Source organism: Rhinolophus sinicus, chromosome 2 (genome assembly GCF_057876585.1).
Source record: "Rhinolophus sinicus isolate RSI-liver-muscle chromosome 2, RSI-T2T, whole genome shotgun sequence".
Taxonomy (NCBI): Eukaryota; Metazoa; Chordata; class Mammalia; order Chiroptera; family Rhinolophidae; genus Rhinolophus; species Rhinolophus sinicus.
In genome coordinates this window covers 9078912-9104692 of record NC_142502.1, presented here as the reverse complement: position 1 = coordinate 9104692, position 25781 = coordinate 9078912, and the positions used below count along the sequence as shown (strand labels likewise).

Below are 25781 nucleotides of genomic sequence, written 5' to 3'. Positions count from 1 at the left end.
TTTTTTTATTCTTTATTTTTAGTCTTAGAAATGCGTCTGAACGTCTGAGCCAGAAAATGAGTTGAGATCTCAAAGTACCTCTGATGATTCTTAAATTTCAAAATCCTGTCTCCTTCCTTCACATGACTCATTGTCTCTCTTTAATTAGTAAAATAATAAGTATCTTTTCCTTTAATTCATATTAGGTTAAGGACCATTAAATAACCAAGATTTATTAAACATTTGTTGTGCTACTAGAAGGATTAAAGGAGTAAAAGACACGATTCCTCTTTCAAGGAGCGTACATTATAGTTTGAAAGAACAAATTGAGCACGCATTAAATAAATGGAAGTCAAATAGTTGCTAAATCTGTGCTATTGCTTTATTAGCAGTAAAGATCAAAAGAGATGCGGAATAATATTTCTTTAGTGCTAACATACACTACATTTTATAGTCCTATGTTTTATGTTTTTAATAGATGTCTTCTCATAAGTTTATGTTGAATCTGATTAATTATAATTTTTTTTTACACATCAGTTGCTATTACTACGTTGAACAAATATTAACAATGAAAAATTGTGGGTCACTATGCATGCCTGCCCACTTCGAGACTAGTTCAAACTCAGGAGGATGAGTTCAGTTCATCCGTCTTGGATTTTGTTAATGCATTAAAGAAGTGTGTGTCAGGGGATTTCAGCTACTAATTGATTTATCTGTGAGTTTGGGAGCTCATCCAGTAAGAAATTGAACTTTTTTGGAGGTCGTTTGCTAAATATGTTTATGCGTGTTTCATCTTCGTTTTACACACACACACACACACACACACACAGAAAGGGTGAAATATCATGCTTTTTGAGCTATGTCTTTTTCTGTGTAGGGGCCATATTTGTGACAATAAAGATGAAATACATGTAACTACGTCTTCATTTTGCACAACTGCAATATTAATGCAAAAGGTTTCCCTCCTGTGTTTTACAGGCAGTCAGATGCCTCCTCAGCCACCCGGGAGCCAGTCGGAATCTAGTTCCCATCCTGCCTTGAGCCAGTCACCAATGCCACAGGAAAGAGGTAAGTCTGCAACCTGTATCTTACATACCTTTGTGTGTTAAGTCTATGAGGCTTGTATGAATTTGCTTACCTGTGCATATCCTTATAGGTAATTTTTTAAAGGATATTATGTTTCCTCATCAGATGAGTGAAATAAACAAGAACCTACATGTAACAACAAATATGGAAAAGAAGGATGCATTCTTACAGATTGGGTGAAGTTTTATCAAAGCACAATTCAAGACTCAAAGAATATATATGTCCACATAGAACCATGAAGCATAATTCATACATGACTGTAGTCTGATATTTGATCTAGCTGTGTAAAAATGATTCTTAATGATTCAATTTGGATATTGGTTCTAGTGAAGTAAACTGTTAGAGTGTGTGTATGTTTAGCTGTTTTGATCAATTATTTGTTCCATGATATTTAATATTAAAAATTTAAACACATAGTCAGACCTTGTGTTATAACATTGTAGGATTTTAGAACTGGAGCGGACTTGAAAGATCATAGAGTCCAGTCACCTCCATTTATAATAAAGAAACTAAGGACTGTAGAGGTTCTTCTTAGGACTTCTTCATTCTCAGAGGCGATTTAGTGCCAGAGCCAGAAAAAAAGAACTTGGGCTTTTCCTGAAGCCCTTGAACATTCCGGTTGGCCCACATCTGCAAACCCTTTGACCTTCAGCTCCGCTCTGCATGTTGACCTCCAAATATTATTGCCTTCAGCCTTCGTTTGTTTACCTCTGTCTTCTTCCTCCCTTTTGGTAGTCAAGGTACGTTTGTTGGTGGTGGTGTAGCAATTTTAATCCAGGTTAGTGTTGACCAGAGTTTACAAGCCTAGTGCACCATCTAGTGCGGTGCCAAGTCTCTCCTCAGTGCCTGAGAGTCAGGGAATGCCCATCCCAGCCACGAAACATGCCACTTTCTTCACTCCCCACCTTCTCTCACACTCGCCCAGAAGACAGAAGTCGGTAGCTTGGTAGCTGGTATTAAAGGTTCCTGACTCCTAATGTTTATAATTATTTCTGTATGATTTATACAGATGATTACTTGCTTCTATTGGAAGTAGAAGGTTTTAGTTATTTTGCGTGTTAAAAACTCAGAACCACAGTATTTAGAAAGTAATGCGAGTGAAAAGACCGATTAACCTGCTCTACACATCATTTGTGTTGAAATGAAATGTTTACGAGAAATAAAATGAAATTTTCATTTCCTAACACTTTTACATGTTTAACTTTTTTATTATAATTTAATGTATAGTTAATACTTTCATTCCCATACCAAGATACCACAGTATGTTTTAATAATGGAATGGCTGATGGTTTTCAAAGTTTAGGGTGCGCAAGAATGGCTGGGAGAGCGTGTTCAGAGAGATTGCGAGGGCACACCCCAGACTTCTGAGCCGGTGGGTCTGGGGTGGGACACTGAAAATCTACATTTCTGACGAGTTCGCAGGTATTGCTGCTGCTGCTGATCTGAGGGCCATACTTTGAGAACCACTGCTTTCTAACGATACTAATTGTGCGATGTGTGCATTTGTTTCTCTAAACTTTTCACTGTGACCTCCTATAAATCAGTCTTGTACCTCACATCCTCTTTATTATAGATTGCTTGTTTTGTGTTAATTCCTCATGCAGTGCTGGTCGTCTGGAAGACATTACAGAAGTCCGTGGAGAGCTCACTAGGCCATGCAAGGGGTATTCTCCCCAAGCTCCCTTTCCTGGCCATGGGTTTCACCTACATGTGTTGCTGAGTCAGGGGAGTAGAGAAAAAAAGGACTAAAGAAATTATCCTGCACTGAAAGCCTGCTCAGGCCAGACCCAGAGCTAAGCTGAAGATGTGTGTTATTTCATTTAAACCGCACCATGACCCTGTAACCTCATCCCACTGGGAGAATTCTGCTTCTTTTGCAAGCACTAAAGGATAAGACGTGCCTTATTTGAAAGTACTGCAAGTCTAACCTTTATCACTAAGAACTAACAAGAGAAACCCCTCCCAGATCTTCCAACAACATCTTCCCCATCCCCTTCCAATTGATAACGTGTTTAAGAAATTTGAAAATGTAGAAAACCAAATGTCAAGCATGAGGAATCATAGTTAAATTAAACTTTTAACTTAAGTGAAGATGGATATTTGCATGGCTAAACCTAGGGTAGTCCTATGATGTCGCTATGTGGAGACCACGATGGTGATGAGTTCTTTTTTCCCTCTGATTATCTTTATTATATGTAGTGTGGTTTTGGTCACATAATGGATACATAACAATCTGTGTAGTTATAATGACCAGGCCCTTCAAATAGCAAATATAAATTTTATAATTTGCTAAACCTGAATTTATTAACATGTTTCCAAACTTTCTCTGGAAGACTGTGCTAGAGACATTATATGCATCCTTTGTGTGCCTTTTGTTGGTTGGGCAACCCCCCGAAAAGGAAAACTTCATATTTCAGAAAGAGTTTTAGATGATGCTTTGCCAACTTTCCTTAAAAGTTGGGTAGCAAGAATTTTTTTAAATGGCTTTGTTATTTGTTAAAATCTAGGAAGGAATGTTAGGTCCTAATGACATTTGATCAGATGTTTTAATGGCAAATGACACAGTCATTCCAATGCTTTGGTACAATAATAAAAACGGTTTTCTTGTTTGTTTTTACCATCATTGGATGTGTACCAACAATGCCTACAGTGCAAAGTAGATCTAAGAAAATACTTGCTAGAAAATTCTCCAGTGTTGACTCCCATGTTTTGAAATTAATTTAACTTCATTTATACCTTTGCAATTGATTTATCTCCCCCCTTATTTAGGGAAGTGATGAAAGAAGCAGAGAGAAAAAAATATATTGGTGAGTTAGCATCTTATTAAAAAATATACACTCTTTGTCAGAAACCATGAACCATTAAAGACAAGAACATAGCTTCTGTACTACTCAATGCTAGAATCACCAAATTGAATAGTTAGTTCCTTTTACATTTATTTTCTTTTAATAATAAGATTAAGAAAGATTCCACAAATACACGCATTTTCTTTAACGTATCCACAGGAGATAGATTTTCTTTAATGTCAAAGAATCTAGAAACACACTTGCCCAGAGACAACTAACTACACAAAGCAAGAGATGCAGCCTACTCCTGTTTGGAGATGCAGTTTTCTGGGTACTCCCCAGAGTCCTCATGGGGGGTCTGACATACAAACCTAGAGCCTAGGTCCCTCCAGGCCCAAGAAGCTGAACTTGGTTCTGCCATCGTTCCTTCCTGCTTGGTCCTTGTATCCTCAATCAGGAAGAATTCATTTATTGAAAAATTGTGCACTCTGTTTAGGAGAATTCTGCAGACCTGAGTCTGTCCTAGCATCTGAATCACACTGGCAACTGCAAAGGCACCTCCTCTTCCCAAGGTTGAGTACAGAGTCAGTGCATGGCCCAGATGGCTCGTGGCCCTGCAGTTTCCCCACCCCCATCCCCATCTGCAGTTTAACATCCTCCTTCTCTGGAGGTTCTAGATTGAGTTTGTCAAAGGAATCAGTCACAAATCTATTTCCGCACATTATATATAGTCAGAAATAACTGAGTTTCTGTCGTTTTATATTTTCCATCTATAAACGTATATGTGCAAGTAAGTAACAGCCGTCTTGGTTGCAAAAAGAAAGGACACACTTTAGATATTTACTGACCTCTTTATTCTTACGTAGTATTGGCTCCTCTATTTTTTCATCTACTTTCCCATATGGAGGATTGAGTACTCTTGATTTAATACTCTCCTGTTTGCATTTTATATGAATGCTGGTACTTCTTACTAACTTAAAAAGACAATTAGTTCAAATTCTTTGGGCTTAACTTCTTCATTCTTTATACCTTTAAAAGAAAAAAGGACAAAACTTCAGCTTAGTATTCTGTAACACATTTGCCATTGGTTTTTATTTTAAACTAAACCTTCTCTGTAGACCTCATATAAAGACATACAGAATTGCTATTAAAGCACCTCACCAAAAAAAAAAAAAAAAAAAAAATCAAGTAGTATAAATTGTGCTACCTAAGCATTGGAAGTGTTCGTTCAGAAAATCCTAAAATACTGAAGTAAATTTTACAAGAAAATTGTAGCTAACAAGTTTAGATTAGTTTTATCCTCTTGTTTCTTTCTTTCTTTTTTCTTTTTTTTGAAATTTTTATTGAGAAATATTGGAGAACAGTGTGTTTTTCCAGGACCTGTCAGCTCCAAGTCAAGCTGTTGTTTCATCCAGTTGTGGATGGTGCAGCTCACTGGCCCATACGGGAATCGAACCTGTGACGTTGGTGTTATGAGCACTGCACTCTAACCAACTGAGCTAACTGGCCACCCCATCCTTATTTCTTAATCTTTAATATACTGTGTTTCCCCGAAAATAAGACCTAGCCGGACCATTAGCTCTAATGTGTCTTTTGGAGCAAAAATTAATTTAAGACCCAGTATTATATTGTATTATATTATTATATTATATTATATTGTATTATATTATATTATATTATATTATATTATATTATATTATATTATATTATATTATATTGTATTATATTGTATTATATTATAAGACCTGGTCGTATAGTAAAGTAAGACCAGGTCTTATGTTAATTTTTGCTCCAAAAGACCCATCAGGAGCTGACAGTCCGGCTACGTCTTATTTTTGGGGAAACATGGTACATGTATCTTAAAATTTGCAAAGAGCAATAGGAAACGGCTTATGAATGTGTTGTTGTTGATTTTGTTCCAAGAGGGCTTGGAGCGAATATGGAATAATCATCTGAGTGGATAAATTTGTATAATTATTATTAACATCAAAATGATCCCATTTTTAACCCCTGTAAAATGTTAAGCTTAATGAACCTCACAAATGCCCTTCTAGTTTATTGGATTAACAATTAGGTGAAAACGTTTCAAGAGGGCTTATTTATTTGGGCAGATGTAGAGAGGTCAGAATTAATTTTTTGAAAACCTTTTAATTGAATTCCCTTTTAATTTTCACAGTGGTGTCTAGTTAAATATTCATGTTAATGCCGGTGGTTTTCTGAAGGTCTGAACTAGATCTGGATTCTCAAAATCAACATAGGTTATTTAACCCTTTTCATCTGGCGCGCCAGCAGGGACTTCCTTAGTGTAATCCCATAGTATTTGAATAATTAGAAGGTAGTAATGAGGATTTAATTAGTCCTTGAGATACACGAAGGCAGAGCCACTAAGAACTTTCCCTTTTGGACACGGATTGCAAACAGAACTGACGCTGCTGCAGGAGCGTGGTGTGCCAGGAATGCCTTCTGTAGCTGGAGGCGCTTCCGTGGCACCATTCTGTGACCGTCAGGTCTGTACAGAGGGTACCCTGGGTGAAATGTGCCGGAATTATTGAAGAGCACCCCACCCCAACCTTCATTCTTGTCCACCTACCTAACAGCCTTCTTTTCTCTCTCTCTCCTGTTTAAACAAAGTGGTAGTGGAAGCATACAGGCTTACTGTACCTGATTGCGAATCGGCTTTTACTGTGGGACCAAAATCAGACAAGCCAGACGCGTCATGTATTTACTCGGTAGATGCAGAACACAGAGAAAAATTACAAACTTTTGCAGTTTTATACCCCTAAAGTATTTAAACCAAACTTAGCGCTTGACAGCTGTGTATCAGAAGAATGGCAGCGCTCTCAGGTTTGGAATGTGAGCTTCACAGTGATATTTATCAGTAGCTCCGTTTTTATAAATATAAATAGTGACATTATCCAGAAAAAGTGTGTAGCAGATGGGGTGGGGTCAGGTATTTAGATGTGTGTGTGTGTGTGTGTGTGTGTGTGTGCGTGTGCACACACTACACAAAAGGTAAATCAGAATTTCTGTGCTTCAAAAGTACGAGATTTCAAACTTCCATGTGTTAATGTGGGTCGATCTACTAGAATATGTCTTCATTGTTCTCGTATTTTTGCTTCTATTAATCCCAAATGTTAACTGCCTTGGTGTAATTTTATTCCCACTCTTTAATGTTGTATTTTTAGCCTCTTTTCAAAGTCTGAATAGACCTCCTTGTCAAATTTCTAGGCATTCTGTTTGCTTAGGGTAAATCTTTCTCTTAGTTGTTAATGCCAAGGGCAAAGTGACCTCTTAAAATCAGTGCAGAGTCTCACTACACATTAGACTGAGCTCGTGGGGGCTGGAGCGAATCTCGTTTGTGCTCTGCGTCCCTGTGTGTCCAACAGCCTCGTGTACAATAGACGCGCAACAAAGATGAAGCTAGACGATGCAAAATAATTCAGCTTTACACCCATTCAGAAGTTTCAAATCGTTTTAGAGCACAGAACAGCCAAAGAGGAAAATACCATGTTTCCCCGAAAATAAGACCTAGCCGGACCATCAGCTCTCATGCGTCTTTTGGAGCAAAAATTAATATAAGACCCGGTCTTGTTTTAATATAATGTAAGACCGGTCTTACATAAGACCCAGTATAATACAATAACAATATATAATTAATACAATATAGTATAAAATAATACCAGGTCTTACATTAATTTTGCTCCAAAAGACACATTAGAGCTGATGGTCCGGCTAGGTCTTATTTTCAGGGAAACACGGTACTTCTTATTATTACATTAGGAAGGCTTACCGTATTAAGTCTTCTTTTGGTTTTACCATGTAGGTCATTTGCTGTGCGAATGTGTTTTCTCTCTATTAAAACTCTGTTGGCATTTGGTACCAGATTGACGGTACCCCTTCTGCCCTCCATGCCTCCCAGATGTGTGTCTACAAGCAGACAGATACTGTGCCAGTCTGAGCTGGAGTCCTCACACCTGGAGCCTGGCCCTAAATGAATTGTCCAGGGGCCACCTCCGCCTACCCCCAGGCCCCACGCAACCATGCTCTTTATGACCAGGGATATTTAGATGAAAATAAGTAAAATTTGTGAAAACGTCTTAATGCTCCTAGCGGTTTCATAGTGATATTTACAGGAAAAATTGGTTTTGATATTTTAAAAATTATTTTGACTATCTGAATTGATCTAACTCCTTAATGGTCAAGAACAGATTAACTTGGTGGTACAAAAATGAAGGAGGCCACCAAGATAATTGTTAAGGAGTTAGAATTAGGATGTAAGCTTTTTTTCTGTTTTCACAAACTACAGAAATTACTTCGTTTCTCTTTCTATTGGGCTCTCTCAGTTTTAAGTAGGATAGTAAATCTGCAGGTGGTGAAATATTTCATTGGGTATACTGGTTGTCAAAAAATGTTCTCCTAGTCTACCTTTTATACAAAGGTGTTTTTATTTCTATTGTAAGCATACTAAATATAAAATGATGCTGCTTTGCAGCATAAGGGTATTGTCAAAAGAGAAAACGCATCACTTTCCTCATGTATTGCTGTGTATGTATAGTAGATCAATGTGCTGAGGCATTAATGAGTCTGCCCCCACCCCCAGATGCAATTAATTTAGCCTCTGCTCTTAATTGAGGATCCCTTTTTTTTATAATCCGTGACAGATGAAAATGAACTCAAATGGGAGGTTATATACAAGAGAGAATATCTGGGAAGCCGTTTCTAATTTCTTCAGCCTCAGAACTCTGGGCTGGGTGGTGGACCACGCCAAAGCTAGTCAGTAATGAAGGAAATAACAGTATAAGACTTGTATTAGAGTTATCATTAAATTCCTATTAACTCTACTATCCAGACATCTAGTCACCAAAAAGCTGGGAAAACAAATATCACATACAATAAAAGTCGATTTATATTCATTGAGGAATCATTGGTCTAAATTTTAGAATATTTTAAAAGAAGCATAGTTTTGTTAGCTTTGTTATATGCAGTATTTTTTTTTTTTTGAATTGCCAACTTAACTGTATTTTTAATAGTTAACACTCATTTGTAATTGGCTCATTATTCTTCAGTGAAAGTATTTGAGAACGTCTGGATCTTAGGTAAATTCAACGTTGTACATTGAGTGATCTCCCCTGCGTGTTTTCTCCTGTGCCTTATGGATCTGTATCTCAGGGAAAGACCACTGTCTGCCCGTTTCCTGATTCGGAAAGCTGGAGACATGCTTGATGCATTCTTCTCCCCCATCTGGCCCCCAGTAGTCATCACATTCTGATGTGATGTTTTCCACACGTCCCCTGTCTTGGTACCCACTGTCACTACCCTAGCCCAGGCCACCTACGTACCTTCAGCAACCTCCCAGCTATTCTTCCTGCCTCAGCTTTGTTCTCGTACAGTCTGTTTTCCATGCTGCATCCAGATGGTCTTTCCAGAAGACTGATAAGACCATGTCATGCCCTTCATAAAGCCTCCAACAGCTCCCTTTGCCTTTGGAGAAAGGCTGTCCTAATTTGCTTGGTTCTGAGGCCTTTCCGTATCTCACCCCAGCCTCCCTTTCCGGTCTCCCTTGTCACTACACCACTGTCTCACATAGTCTGCCGTCACACTGAACCTCTTCCAACCCTTTTGCCACCCACATCTCTACCGCAGCATGGGGGACCCTTGCCTGTCTTTACTAATCCTTCATTTCCTCAATGGCCTGGCACCTATTGAGTCTGTATTTGCTGAGTGAATAAATGAATGAATGATCTCGGTGTGGCCCCATGGGCCGGGCACCCCGCACACCCCATCTCGTAGTACTCGGGACCCACTGCTGGGATGAACAGTTGAGCCCCTTCCCCAACGAGAGCTCTGTGAGGACGAGGTCCGTGTGGCCTTGTTTGGTCTCAAAATTCCCTTGTCTCATATAGTACAGGCTTTTCCTCCTTTTAATCTTCAAGAAATTTGGAACCAAAATATCTAGGTTTACCACTAACTAGTTTTGTGACCTTGGACAATTAAATTAATTAAATCTCTGCTTCCTCGTATGTAAAGTGAGGATCAGAGCGTCCCATGAATTTGTCCCATGAATCAGATGTGTCCGGAAGTTACAAATTGCAAAGCACTGGGCAAGTACTAATCATAAGCATCAGGCACCAGTGACTCGGGCGGCCTGGGTTGAAAGTCTGAGAAAGGCGTTTCCTTGCTTCTCCCAGCACATGGTGACAGGCATGCGGCTGTCTTTGCCCTCAGCACTGATGCGGGCTTTTGCAGCTAAAACTCACAAGATTTGTGCAAGGAAAGGCCAGATATTTTGCCCCCACATACCATCTGGGTAATCAGTCTGATCCCTCCCCTGACTCTCATTTTCCCAATGATAGATGATGGCAGTAGCTGAGAGGGTTTTGTGGGGGTGGATGGGGACAACTTAGATGCATCGTCTGTGCCTCCAAATGTCGGGAGCCATGGTGGCAGGGAAGGGAGACGGAGCTGTTCTGCCAGCTGACCTGATAGCACAGCTGTGAGAGCTCTGGGGGGCCTGGGTTACAGCCTCGCACGGGTCATTAGTTTCTGCTTCCTCAGAGCAGTTCACATCATGAAGAGAAGCAGGCAGGCAAATAAACACTGGAGATATTAAAATGTAACCAGAATATTCTTTAAAATCAATTTTTCTCTCCAAATGGGACCCTGACACCTATTTGTGATGAGAAATCACTCTGCCTGTCCGCAGCCGGAGACTCTCAGCTAAGGTGGTGCTGTGCATGACCATTATTTCACACGTGGGGGAACAGCTTTTACTGAACCGGCTTGAAGAAACAAGGCAGTTATTCCGTGAATTTTTAACAGATGCCAACATGGAAATAAATTGTCCGTGTGCCAAAGGAAACACGTGCTTTGCTTTTTTGGTGGCTGCTGGAAGCTTGGGTGTTTTGTTGATGTCCTGACGATGCTGGAGCTCTGCCAGCTGCAGACGCACCTCTGATGGAGAAATCACATTTTTCTGTAATTGCTTCTCTGCTCTCTTGCTGTCCTGCATTAGCCTGGGCACTCGAGCTCTTTCTTTGCTGTTTTCTCTTTCATGGGTAGGTGAGCTATGGTTTGGGCTTCGTGCTTAACTCTATTTTTTCAACAGGAGTTAAAGTTTCTAATGCTTCTGTTGCAGAATTGGTTGCCTCATGTGAAGAGGGAAACAATATACAGTTGGAGACTAAGATCCATGTTAAAATGCCTTCCACTTTAATTTTCTGAAATTTCTTGTTTTTGTTTCCTTCTTTATTTGATTTCTAAATCAGTTTTCTACTACCTTTCAACTCAGGGATGTGTTTTCATTGGCTGGTTCTTAAATCCATCAGTGACTGTTTTGGACCTGTGACAACCTGTCATCGCCCATTTGGATCCATGGAGCTTTCCTTTCTGTTTTCCTGTATATCATCCCCAAATTGCCCTTAAGGCCTAAGTTTGCTTTTCAATTAAATATAAAGGTAAACTCTGTCTCTGTCTTGTCCAGTAAACAATTTTTCTTCACTCCGCCTGCATAAAAATATTCTGTATTCATTTCATCTCCTATATAGAAAATGTGATTTGTTTATAATGACTACGTAAGTCAACTGCTTTTAATGTTTTTTTTTTTTATCTGCTGAGGTTTAGACAGTAACACTGGATCTTTCTTTTCTATAAGAATTTTCTCTTTTTTATAAATAAGACAGTGATATAGCATTTTTTAAACAGGAAAAATATCCACTTAATAAACTACAAATAGTACAGTGCTGAAGAAAATATTTGAAAGTTCCTAAAACCTCACTTATTTAATAATAATACAGATAAATATCTTAGAAATGCTAATTCTCTCTTAGACCAGTTTTCCAAGATAGTAATTTTGCATTTTTAAAGAAAGGATTTTAAAAAAATGAGAAAAGAAAACCATTGGCTTAGTGTTGAACATAGGTCTCTATAGCAGGGATTGAAGCAGTCTTTTCCCTAACTTGACTTAACATGACTTATACTGCTGTGTAGTAAGAATAGATTGTTTGTCTAGGAATTTTCCATTGGTACTGATATAAATATCCATGGGCGAATGATCCTAAAGCAAACAGTCCTTAGCTGCAGACTCAGTGACTCCAGGTGAGGTCCTGGCAACCCCACCAGTCCTGCCTGTAGCTATTGGATACATAGAAAATAGCATTCAAAAAAGTATCAAATTATAATTAAATATCTAAATTAACACTATGTGAATTTGGAATACACTTTAAGGCAAGTTATTACCCTCTTACTAGGTGGTCGAAACAAGCCTGGCCAAGACGGGCTTACCACACGAGCTCCGGGGCTCCGTGACAAGGCCCCAGCCAAAGAGCAGGACTCCTTTCTCCTGGGCCAGCAACTTGAGCGTTTATAGCTGGAGAGAGAATAATCTTACTTCAGACTCTGGTCTCCCTTTAAACCCTACAAAGAACCCTAATGGGTTGATTCATCCATTGCACAAATGTTGATCAAGCTAGGTGTTGTGGGTGCTTGTGATCCAGTGGTAACCAAAAGTCAAGACGCTTGCTTTTACATTCAGAGTCTGTTCATGCACTTGACAGGAATCCTGATTTCTCCCTCCCGTCCTCCCTCTCTTCCTCTGTGCCTCCCTCTCTTCCTCTCTCTTTCTTAATAGGCAAACTCCAGGGAATCTGCCAGATCAGGAAGGATGTACAGTGAGACTCACACCACTCAGAACTAATCAGCACTGTAGTCGCTGGGTGTGTGGCCTGAAACTGACCAGCTTAGCTTTTCGGAGCCAAATAACGTGGTCAGCCAGTTATTTCTGGAAGTAGCTATCTGGAAAAGGGCACTGGTTTCTGGATAGTCAACTGAGCGAGGCAAGCTCCCCACCAGCTATCAGTGGCTGTGGTGGCAGAGGTGTGGGGCAGGCAGGCCCAGCACAGCGACACAGGGCTGCGTGCCGCCTGGGCAGGGCCACTGTGCCATTTGCCAGGAGGCTCCCAGCTGCAGCTTCGTCACCTCGGGGAATTAACCACACAGTCCAGGCAGTTGCAGCCCATTCTGTCTTTACCATGGTAACTGGTTTATAGGGGAGCCTGGCAAGGCAGGCTAGTTTGGAAACTTGGAGTCATTTAGACAGGAAATAAATGTTAGGTTATAAGAAAAAATAATATGAATACTAACAGTTATCACTTAGTGAGCCTCTCCTCTGTGTGCAGCGCTGAGCTGTATGCTTCACGTGCCATTTTCTCATTTAATCTTATGAGGCAGGCTTAGTTGTCATCCACATTTTTCAGAAAAGGTAACTTAGGCTTAACTATTAACTAGCTGAAGTCACCTGACGATAAGTGTGAATCCAGAATTTGAATTTGCAGTGCCAGTGGAGATGGACAGAGCAGATGCATGCGGCAGATACTTGGGTGATAGAAATAACCGTATTTCTGGTCCGTTGCAAGGCCGCTATGCTCACCACTATACCACCAACGCCTTGTATTTTCTGGTCTGTTGGGCTGTCAGCTGTCAGTTGTTCCTTCCTCAAATAGCTGCTTTCCTTTCCCCGGAAATTATTCCTCGAGTAAAGTATGAAATAAGGAACCAGGCCATCACATTTATTAAACTGTTTCCGTAAAGTAAAAGTAAATGGGATCTGAATGAAGATGTTTTCTTATTCATTAAAACTGTGTTTGTTTCCAATTCTGTGCCAGACACTTGGCTTGGTCCTAAGGAGACAGGTGCAGAGAGAGCATATTTAAAGCCTCTGTGCGCGGTGTGTGGAGAGACCGTGACACCAGTGAGCAGTGACAGTGTTACCTGCTGCACCTCAGCTGACACATGGCGATTCCCAAGCAGATGAAGGTGTCTGCTTTTCCGGAAGGCTGGAGACTGCCATGGGGGTCACAGGAGGCAGAGCCAGGAAAGACAGGAGCAGTGAACTTTCAGTAGAGGACAGTCTTACATTCTGTTTTCAGACCGTGCCTCCCACTAGTGGGTTTTTTAATTCAAAACAAATAAAATATCAAAGTGCATTGCACAATTGTTTTGTGAAACACGCAGTGTGCGTGTATGAATGCCACATGTGAATATATAAACATATACTCACGTATACACATTGAATCATCATAGAAAATATAGTTCTTAACTATGAATTGTGGTAAACAAAATGTTTGAAAGTTGCCTCAGCAAATTAACCTCTGTGGGCCTCAATGTCTTCATAGTTGTTTTGAAATTTAAATGAGCTAATAATGAACAAAGCTATTGGCACATAATATATGCTCATTAAAGGTCAACTGTTATTAGATCAATGACTACTAGCACATTGCCCGGAATGTGAGAAGTAGTCAGTAAATCTTTGTTAAGTGAATGAATGCACGGAGACTTGCAGGTCTAAAGCGACCTGGTGCCTGCAAGGAGGTAAGAGTGTCTGAGCGATGGGAGCGCCGTGGGTGCGCCATGATGAGGCTGAAGAAATAGGCGGGGCCAAATTTTGAAAAGACTTTATGCTGGGGTAGTAAGTTTGAACTTCATTCTGTTAAGCAATCGAGAGTCAGTGAGTAGTTCTTGAACAAATACTATTGACACATCCCTGAGAGATGAGAAAGGACGGGGGATTCATAGCGTAAAGTGAAGGCGCTGGCCTTGGATACAAGGAAAAGATTTTCTTTTTTTTCTCTTCTCAAAGGAGGAAAATCCTTAAGGATGGGGCATGGCTGTAGATGCAGGACGTTGTAAGAAGTGATGCTGCATTTTCCTGTTGTTTGTTGGCATTTAGCATCTGGGCTAGAAGAGGCCTTTGAGAAAGGGGTAAAATGTTAAACTAACCATTGAAAAGAGCTAACCAAGTAAAAGGGTGCCCCAGTGACTGCCAGGATTTGGGTGAACGCAGGAGCTTTCGCTTCCAAGAGTATAGGTTGTGACGTCTCCTTTGCTAGTCAGACGTACTTGTGTCTAAGTCGGATCTCAGAAGCTGTCTAGTTAAAGGAGTTGTCTGGGTCATCCCTACACATCGTTGCGGTCTCAGCTTAAGGAGGACGTTTTCAAGGAAACCTTCCTTGTCCGCAGGCTGAATTGGGTCCTCTTATATCCTCCTAGTACCTGTACTTTAGTTTCCTTGTCCTCATCACACACTCCTTGTAGTTACTTGTTGGATATTAGCTCCACGAGGGCAGACATTGATTGGCTCATTGTTTCCATCTCAGCGCTGTGCCTGGTGCCTGGTCCAATGCTTTGTAGTTTTAGTTTATCATTGTTCCCTGTTGATAGGTTTTAGTTTCTATTCAAATACATTTTAGTTCTTCCAGGATAGTGATCACATCTTTTCCCTTTTTTCCATGCTCTCTTACCACAGTTCCAGTAGAGCCAGAGTAAAACTGGGACATGCTGGCAGAAGACTGGGTAACATTATTGTGGATTGAGTTACCAGTGTGATAGCTTAGATCAGAACTCACACCGTGAATGAAAGACTCGTGGCATCACTAAAAAGGCAATAGTAATGGCTTTGTATAGCATTTCCATGGTGTTTTCCAGCTTAGAAAAGCACTTTTGCATATGTTTTCCGTATCTGACTGTCAGAACGATCTTGTAAGCCAGGACAGGAAGTGTATGTACTGTTTCGTACAAGAGAACCCGTGGATCCACATGGCCTGTTATTCCCACAGATGCCTGTGTGTGTGTGTGTGTGTTTCCTAGTTTCTCTGAGAATGAGCTTTTGCTCTCTTTTTTTCTTAAAGGGAAGCTCTGATTTTTCATATCAGAAATGTGATTCATTTGGAATGTGTTGGTACAAATGTTTGTGACTGTATACACATGTAATGAAGGACTCAAAAATAGTGTATCCATTTATATAAACCTTCTATGGATTTATGTTATGGATAAAATATATAAATCATATTTTCATACGGATTTTTTGGTAAGTCCTTTATATAATGTAAATAATAATCATTTAAATCAGTACTTTTTCCCAAAATTTGAATTTTCCATGTTAGATACTTACTTGGGGCATATAATTCCATAATACATCTAGAAGTTCAACATACTTCTATAATATGTAGGAAATTCATTTTATATTTTCTGAATTTCCCTTACTAGAAAGTTTGGTTTTCAAAACTCAGATGGCTTGTAACTAGAAAAATGTTACACCTTTTTTAAAAAGCAGCTTGACTCACTCAGCTGTCAGTTTTTCTGTTCACAAACTATGTTACAAGCTGACACTTTATAATAATTTTCTTAAAGAAGCGAAATACAATCAAATATAGAAATTTTTTAATTGAAATTTTATTTTGGAAACATTTCAGGAAACATTTTCAATTTATTTCATTCAAAATAAAGGTTAAAACAACACAAGGAATACCTCCAAATAAATATACATAGAAATTACAGATCTGAATTTGATTTTTCTAGAAAAAAATGTTTATGCCAGAATCACAGAAAATTAGAGCTACAAGTTCCCGTACAAATACTGCATGTCTTCCTTCTCCCCATTGAACAGCTGAGGAAACCGAGGCCAGAAAGGTTAAGTTAGGTGCTGCATTCTGCACAGCAGACACGGAAGGCCAAGGCCACAGCTGAACCTCATGCCCTTGCTGTTCTGCCATCCTGCCTCATTTGCTTCCCTTTTTTGAATATGTAATAAGAGTAATAGCTAATAATTATCGAAAACTTACTGTGTGCCAGGCACTGCTATACTTTCTTGCATGTCTTACCTCATTTAATCCCCACAACGACCGTATGAAGTAGACACAGCTTTCCTCATTTTACAGATGAGGAAACAATAATAGACATGCAGAGTTTTTATCTTTAGGGTAAAAAGTAGAAATACTTCTTGTTAAACTAACTTCTATCTTCTAACTTTACATCAGTTTGTTTAGATTATGATAGTCAATAACCTTTTAAATATATGGTTATATTCATAACAAGTGCTTTTTTAGTGGGATTACTGTGGGCATTTAATTGTGATTATATACTATGCATCAATTTATCTACCTGTCAACTGGTCTTCTAAACTTAGCCTTAGTCTCCTCCAGTCCTTTCTTCATGCTGCATATTACAGTAGAATTAGCTTTCAAAAGTGCAAGTCAGATCCCAGCACTTTCCTGCCAACACAGTGTATGGCCTATGCCAGTAAATCAGGCTGGAAGACAGGACTGCAGATACAAGAGCTTCAGAGACCTTTCGACGGTCTGGTAATAGGAGCTGTATCTGCAAGACGAAATACTTCACAGTTAACACATAGAGTCACCAACAGAACAATCAGCAAATGATATCCTTTCTAGAAAAGGAAATAAAAACAACTCCAGCAATTAAATGAAATGTTCAACTTTACTTGTGAAAAGAGAAATACAGAATCAAACACAAATTATAAAATATCTCTGAACGGATACACTGAAACACAATTTGCCTTTGGTGAGGGGAATTCAGTGGTAGGAGATGGGGATATACTGTTCTACCCTTTCGGGATTCATACACAGTTACCTGAGCACTGGGGTAACAAAGATTCTACATAGTTAAATTTAAGACAAATGTAGAAGTAACTAGCTTGTTCATTCTAGCTGGAAACTGTATCTGAATGTGTGAGGTATTCAGAAGTTAAAAGATATTCATGGTGGCTTATAAACCAGGAAATTGTCATCATTATCTCTTATACAGCACTTTACAGGTTACAGAACTTTTGTGCTTATCTCAGTTGATCTTACTTACAGCTTCTTTTTTTTTTTTCATTTTAAGATGTGGAAACTGAGGCTCAGATACATTTTGATTTGCCTGAGGTCACACAGCTAATTTGATCAGTACACACTGCACTGTATTTATTTACATGTCTGTTTTCCCTGTCAGGTTCTGAGCTGGTAACACAAACAAGAATATAATTTAGGCCTTTTGCTCCCAATTAGATGATTGTAGCTCAGAAAAGAGGGGAATTATGTCACCTTCTCCTTTCATTGTCTTGGGGGCTATCTGGGAAGGCGTGCACCTGACTGAAAATACAAACCAAGATTTCAGGAAGCTCATGGAACTGGTGCCATTGCAAAGCCATGAGGTGAAAAATCAGCTTTCCGATTTTAACTTCTATAGACGGAGGTAGATTCCAAACCCCATACAACCTTGTCCCTGAGATGTGGAATTTGATGCTGTGACACATTTCATTTGGATTAGCTTTTAACATTCCACCTCTTTTGGAGTCTTTTCGCATACTTGCCTTTCTGCATGATGTCAGTGATCAGTGAGATGGTTCAAGCGGAACGTGACATGTGTGTTTGTAAGGACTGAGTGAACAGTCAGAAGTAACGTGCCCAAGTAAGAATCTTAGAACTCGTTTGAACAAACCTTAAGCCTATAGTAAGTGTCCCAGAGGCAACAGTAACTTAAGGACAAACTGTGTTATCAGAGGTTCTAAATCCTTCGGCATGGGCCCTTTCATGGTTGAAGTGAAATTTCATGCTAATTAAAGGACCTGTATTTTCCTTAACTAATGAAGAAGAAAGCAGTCATTCTCCGAAAAAAAAAGAAAAACCCACATAATCTATATGGAATTGAAACCACGCTTTTTATTAAACAGGACTCTATATGGAGCTCTTGAGAATTGTGTAGTGAAGCTTAGATAAATATTTCATGTAGCATTTTAAGATGCACTCATTTATAGTAATTTTAGTGCTCTGACTTTCTGTTTGTTTTCAGATTTGAAAAAGCAAACATTTTCTATGCTGATTTATATCTGGAAGCTGCCAATTGAGCCCAATTTCCTAAGGCTTATCTTTGTGAATAAATGAAATAGGATAATAAGGAACAGCTCTACGTACTTTTATGTCTATCTCTTTAGACAGAAGCAATGTTAAAAGATCTTTTTTTTTCTTACTGAGATGTAAACCACTTTGTAATTGCCCTGTCCCATGTAACCCCTAAATTTGAGCTGACCTTGGAGCCAGGCGTCTTTTTACCCTCCCGCTGCCTCAGTAGACTCTCTCTGGAAGCTTCTGCTCCGGGTTGTCCTCTGGAGTGGGCAGAAACCGGCTCCTCTCGGCACCCTCCGTGCACTGAGGCCTTCACCTGACACACGGGACCTCTCACCAACCCAAACTCCTGGGGTCTCAGAGCTGGTTTTCCAACTGCCCTTTGTTACTATGCTGGTTTAACGAAGTTAGCTTTTTCTTAGATGCGTGTCTTGATTTGTCTAAATGAGTATTTCATAGCTCCTTTTACATACTTCTATTTTGATATCTCAGAGTAGTTTTCGATACCTACCTGTGCCACACCGTCTGCTGGGCACTGAGGATGCAACAGATGGAGCCCTTGCCATCGTGAGGCTTGTGTTTTAGTGGGGAAGATAGATGATAAGTGAACCAAAAGTAAAATCAGATGACATGTTATGAAAAGTGCTGTGAAGAAAAATGAGTAAGAAATGACAAGGGGCAGGGCCACTGCCGGCTCCTGGCAGTCGGTGGCCGGTCAGGGGAGGCAGACCTGACCTGGAGGATGAGAAGGAACTGGGAAGTGGAGGAGCATCTGAGGAGGAGAGCAGAGAGGACAAGGATTTGCTGAAGGAAAGAAGACATCCGCTAGGAGCTGTCAGAATGCCAGTGGACTTACCAGTGTAGTGAGGAGGGAAAAACATAGCAAACGAGGTTACAGTGATGGAAGCGGCGCCTCCCCACAGACAACCTCAGACGCCGTGGTCAGGTGTTCGCATTTTATTCCCAGGATCAGTGGGAAGCCTGGAAGGGTTTTGTGCAAGGGAAAGATATGCTCTAATTTCTTTTTTTTTATTCCTGAAAGGTAATTCTGGCAAGTTTGTGAAATGTGAACCAAAAGGAACAAAATGGAGGGTGAGGCAGAGAGAGATGAGTTAGACCACAGCGGTGTGTGGGAAAAGAAGGCAGTGGCCGGGGCGAGGCGTTTGTAGACATGAAAGTGGAGGAGAGGAGCAGCTCAAGATACGTTTCAGAATTAGAGGCAACAGGATGCTCTGCAAGGTGATCTGTTATGATCACACACGTAGGAAATAAGGCAGGGAGGAGAGAATCGTGGTGGCAGCGTTTCTGACGTGAGCGTTTGGGTGAGTGGTGGTGTCATTGGTACAGATGGCAAGACCATGGGCACAACAACAGAATACACATCAAACCCTCCTGTTGTTTACAGCCTACCTGTAAGGGAGGGTCTGAATCAGGGACTCATAGGTCTGCAGCACTGTTCAGGAGTCAAGGTGAACAGTCATTGTTCCGGGAGATCAGAGGGGAGACAAACAGTTGTGAGCAGGAGAAGCTGGGTGTGGGCCTGGGCTTGAGAGAGCGGTGGGATATTTGAGTGACCAGAAACATGCGTCCCAGAGATCAGGAAGTGAGCAAGCACGCTCTGAGGGGGCGTGTACCCCATGTCCATCCTGGCAAGAAGGGAGGCTTTGCGGTAAAGGAGGGCCTAGCTCTCACTATTGATTTCTGTAGGGACCTCGTCTATAAGGTTACTTACTTTTTCTTCCTCTTCTCCTTTCCCTAGTTCAAGGCCTTGATCCATTGGATTCCCGGGAACTCTCTAATGAGAGTTCAGAGGCAGGACTTGGGGAGCCTTAAGGGGCTGTCCAAAGTCCTCCCACTGGGTTTGAGATGTCTTTAGCTGTTTCTTTAGGGGAATCTCACAGCATCAACCTTCTCCCCACCCGCCTTCCACACAGTTCCATGTCCATTTTTGTCACCTGCATTTATATATTTCCATTTATTTCCCACGTAGGTTTTATGGCAGGCACACAAAGAAACCCTCAGATGTCTCAATATGGACCTCAACAGACAGGACCATCCATGTCGCCTCATCCTTCTCCTGGAGGCCAGATGCATCCTGGAATCAGTAGCTTTCAGCAGAGTAACTCCAGTGGGACTTATGGTCCACAGATGAGCCAGTATGGACCACAAGGTAAAAAAAAAAAAAATTCCAAAATGTATTGCAGTAGGTCGTAGAAATTTTAATGTTAGTCCTTCAAGATGTTAGTATTATAAACATCTTTAAATATCCCGTTATTTGCTACCTGACAGCTTTGTGAGGTTAATGCAAACCCACAGTCCTTTAGTTGCCCACAACGATGGGAAAAATAATTATAGCAACTCTTCATTAAGCATTCATGCATCAGACACTGTGGTAAGTGCTCTTCATACGTGCATTAATAAAGGAGTAAATCCTTGTTTCTATAATACAGTTCTAAATGCTTGTTGAGAAAAAGATACAAGTCTTGTCCTCAAAATGTTTCTTATTTAAAACTTGAGTTTCATTATGTTGAATTCTGAATTTGCCCCCTCCCTCTCTGTAATTATCTTTGCAATACCATGCTCACTATTCAGAAAGATGTCATCCCATCAAATCTCCTCCCAGTCTGTCTCCAAAATGCTATATCAGGTAAACAGTAGTTCTAATTTTCCCAGTCATTACGAGTTGTACTCTTAGAAGATGGGGCAGCCTGAAATGGACATGTCGTTTAAACAGGAAAATAAGGCAAGTGTAGAAAAATAAATGGAACCGTGCCCACAAGGCACCGATTACATTCTGCCTTCCTGGAAGTCTATGTGTGTTTTGTCATATGCATGTAGACTTCTTTTATCAAGGTTTTTAACCTGATATGTATGTATTCATATATATTTTTTCCTAAGTCACTTTTGGCAATAATGCGTTTGAATTTAGCACCTTCTTTATATTTTGTTTATTTAAATTAGACATTAATGGATAATTTAGAGAGAATGAGATAATCTGGCACAATTCCCAGAGTTTCCTCACTCTGAAAATACCAGGAATATTCCAAGTGAAAATAATGAATTCCCGCTAGGAAGCTGTAGTAAACTGTTCACTGTCTCCACAGCAAAGTCAGGTCTGCTGTGGTAAAGCCTTATTATTTCTCAAAGGCCTTTGCATCTGTTTCACAAACCATCTCTTTTGAAGCTCTTGAAGCCTCTCCAGCCATTGAGTAAGTAGCTACAAGGCCAAACGATTCTACCAGGAGGCCCAGGCACCTTCTCAGCTTTTTACCTGGAAAGAAAGCTTTCCTTCTGTTTTATAGTATCATGGTTTGCAGTTTGAAAATTGAGTTACCTTGTTTAGTTTTAAAGATCTCTTTCTGAAGGAATGTAAGCACCTTCAGTACTAGCAGTAGTGTCATTTCCTTGCCTTGCACCGCTTTGTTATGTTACATTCCTACTATTTCTGTTGTTAGGAAAACTGTATTAGAACACCCAAACATGACACTTTGTACGCGGTCCCTTCCTGCCTCTGTCCGTGCGTGGAGTCAGAGTGGATGTAGACATTGCCTTTTGCTTAATTCTCTTCATACCGCGTCATAAATGGTTTTCCATGTTGTTAATCCCCGTGAGCCCTAGGAATTGACTAATGAATCCCACTTGACACTAACAGTCTGCCCCGTTCCCTGTCAGCCCCAGCTAGTTGTGACATGTGGCAGAACTGGTCTTTGGCTGTCATGAAGAGAAGAAAACTTTAGAGAAAGCTGGAAAACAGTTTATAAGTTGTGATGGGCACAAAAAATGTGGGCTTTTGCTCAGAATGTAACTGGGGACAAGGTCAGAGGCTTGTCCTCAGAACTGGGGGTTCCTGAAGGTCTGGGACTTAACCATCAAAACTCACAGGGCTTCTTGGAATTTTCCAAGTTGGTCTCTGTCTCTGCTCTGAAATAATTCACCCTTGCAACTTCACACTTCCCTGTTCTCATAACAAGGGGAGAAGAGCCTCTGACTATCTGATGTGTCTTTTGTAAACAACAAGGGAAGCGCTTACGCTACAGGAGTTAATCACAGGGAGGGTATTTCTATAGAATGGGTTTCTTTTTTGAATAAAACCCTCAGTTTTCCGGAATCGCTGACGGTTAAGATTCTTAATTTAAGAGTTCTGAACCCGTGAGGGTTCTCATCCAAACTGCTGTGTCCCTAGACAGTTGCTTACTCTCAGGGAATTACTTTTCCTGTAGAAGAGGAGAAGATTCGGTTATGTTACCTCAGAATTTGCTTCTGATTCTAATGTTCTATGAGTCTAAATTTTCCTTCAACTCTGGAGCTTCTGACGTAAGTGCAGCCCGCTGGATCTGCCACATAACATTTTGGTTGTAGAGATAAGGATTTTTGTTTTGAAGTTTTTCTAAGGCATAAATACTGAGTTTAGGTTGGTATTAGAAACAGTTTAAAATAAGGATGATAATTTCCGTACTTGGCACTTTCTAACTTGGAAAGAAAATGTTTGCGGACCTGAGCTCTGAGGTCCCTCCTTCTCCCAGGTGACATCTGCAGCACATTCCACTGTGAGGTGTGTACCTTCCTGGGTTCCTTCACTGGCCCCACGAGCTGTGTGCTTCAAATCAGTGTCCTGGTGCTGTCTGCGTTCAAAATCGTTCACCTTCCCTCTTTGTATTGTCCTCTCCTTGACAAACACCAAATGACAGGAAATTACGCTTAAAAGTGTATCGTTCAGTTCAATAAATGTTCTTTCTTTCGCATTTCTCTCTTTGCTGATCCTTTTAAACAGGGACCCAAATTAAGTATTTTTTTTCCTTCTTTCTTTTAACTACTCAAATTATAGGTAAAATATTCAGTTTGCGTCTTTGTGTTACACGTTTTACCATCTCTAGAAAGAATCACTTGTTCAGTGACCCACAGACGTCATCAGTCTCATCTTCTGTTTCTGTTTCTGACTAGATGCCTTTCTTCTGGGTTAGTTTTGTTCTGAAGACATCTCAGGGGAAAATACTTCACAATCTCTTTTTGCTAACCATTTTATTGTCAGGAACAGCTTCTCCAAAATAACATCGAACATTACTTAAATATTACTGCGACCTGGGTCCTGTTCTGAGTGTTTTTCACACGTAACTCCTTTAATCCTCACAACGTGCTATATGACAGGTACTGTTATGGCTCCACTGTGCTGTTGAGGAAACTGAGGCATGCAACAGGTAAACAAGTTTGCCGGGATACACAGTGGTCGTGCCAGCACTCAAATTCAGGCAAACTTGCTCATTTTCTTAGTTAATGGGAAGCCCGTGACATCATGTCCATTTTGCAAATGAGCAGGTTAAGTAATTTACCCACCGTCCCACAGCTAATAAGTGGCAGAGCCAGGGTTCACACTGAGGGGAGTGTCAGAGGCCACTCACATAGTCATTGGTGTGTCATTTCCCATGCCTTAGATACTCCCCTTCTCCCTGGTTCATTCATTCCATGACCCACTAGGGAAACAAGACAAACTACTTGTCTTCAAGGACAAGGAACATTTTAGAAATAAATCAACAATACTAGACATTAAGAAAAAGAAACTCCTATGAAGTTAAGAAAGAGAAATTTTTAGAAATGTATATTAGTACTGTAAAATCTGAATTATTAAATATACAAATGGGATAAAGCCAATCTAAATGTGTAAAAATGTTTAATTACAATACATTTTATGAAATAGCACTTTTCTACCTTCGAGCAAGCACATTTAATAGCTACCCTTACAAAGCATTTGCAAGTAGAGAGGGCCATGGGGACTTGCTTTTATAAAAGAAAGAAATTATGTAATTGACATGTTAATTATTAATAAATGAATTTGTATGGGAAGATGAGAGCTGAAATCAATTTCATCTTGATAGCCTTTATATTTCTTAAGGAAAAGCCCTGTCTTACTTGTTTCTGTGTACTCTAGAGCAGTGTCTGCCATACTGTCTGCAAATATTGTTTGTATATTCGTCACTAATTGTAAAAAATGAAGGTCTAGCCTTAGTTTGCTTATGAGTAAGTGGTATTACCTTCAGGAACTCACACTAAATCTGAGCCTAGATTCCCCGCAGTTGTCACCACTTGTGTGATAGTGTATGGAGCACCACGTAGAGCTGCACAGTTTGTACACTGACGCAGCCCTGGTTTTATGCCTTAATTTGTACAATGCGTCTCTTAGGAAACAAGGAGCTTCTAAGTAGGTGAGTCTGATAAGCCTTTTATTTCTAAATTACATGGTGAAAGGTATTTTTCAGACAAGTTAGAGGTTTTTCTCTCTAAAATAAATTAGGTGTCATCTGAAATCTTCCTTCTCCCGTCATTAAAATAATGTTTCTCAAAAATTCAGCAAAGGCAAACTTTAAATGATACCTCATTGAAATGAATGCAGTTCTAAAATAGTGAATTTCACATTAATAATCTTACAGCTGTTTCAATTCAAGAGGAACAATGTATAAATGTCACTCATTGGCGACTGACTAGCTACTAGAAGTACCTTAGAGGCCCGTGACAACCTCAGTGTCACCATGACCCAGGATTTCAGTCTCGGCTCTTGTAAGTCCAGGACTTGAGTCTTATTATTGAATTAAGCTAAATTCGGCCTCTCTTCTGCACCAGTGTGGTGTGTCTGCCACATAGATTCACCCCCCCAGCCCCCACCCTGCCGCTGATTGACAAGCTGTTGGGCTTTGGCTTTCCAATGGCTGCTGCAGCTCACTCCCTCCTCAGCTTACGCATTTTATCTTTTTCTTAAAATAGGTTGCAATACACTTGATATGTTTACAGTTTCCTATTACCTTAACCTTACTTTATGGTTAAGTTGACAGTGCTAGGCAAACGTTATTAATTCCACATTCTGTATCGCTTTGTTGTTAAAGAAATATGCTGAATCTCCAGCTTGCTAATATTAGAAAAAACAAATTGAAGTGGATCATTTTATAGCAAAAGGTAGTTAATGCAGTCTTTTCACGCTCAAATCTAGCCTTCAAGTTATAAGATTTAAGCATGAATTTTTAACAGACTGATAAACCTGACTTTATCAAAACCTGGGGATTAGGAAAGAAATAAAGAAAATTTAAAGTACATATCAACTTAAAATTTTAAAAAGGAAGGAAAAAGTACAAACATAAAGCAATTTTAATTTTGACTAGCATGAAGCTAGTTATTTTAAATAGTTAATTGATATTGCTGACTAAAGTCAGCAGCACACAAGGGTACTAGCATTCACTCCCCTCACCGAAGACCAGGCGCATCATTGCAT

General features: G+C 40.0%; 1 protein-coding gene across 11 annotated transcripts in view; it reads left to right on the top strand.

Annotated features, from left to right (window-relative positions):
* ARID1B (AT-rich interaction domain 1B) overlaps nt 1-25781 on the top strand; it is a 398476-nt gene that overhangs the window by 307306 nt on the left and 65389 nt on the right. For 9 of the 11 annotated variants that reach the window (XM_074333745.2, XM_074333741.2, XM_074333747.2 and 6 more), the window contains 2 exons: nt 958-1047; nt 20517-20696. In XM_074333745.2, coding sequence (XP_074189846.2) covers nt 958-1047; nt 20517-20696 — 270 coding nt within the window. The remainder of the gene's footprint in view (nt 1-957; nt 1048-20516; nt 20697-25781) is intronic. The other 2 variants (XM_088795342.1, XM_074333744.2) reach the window with 1 other exon arrangement.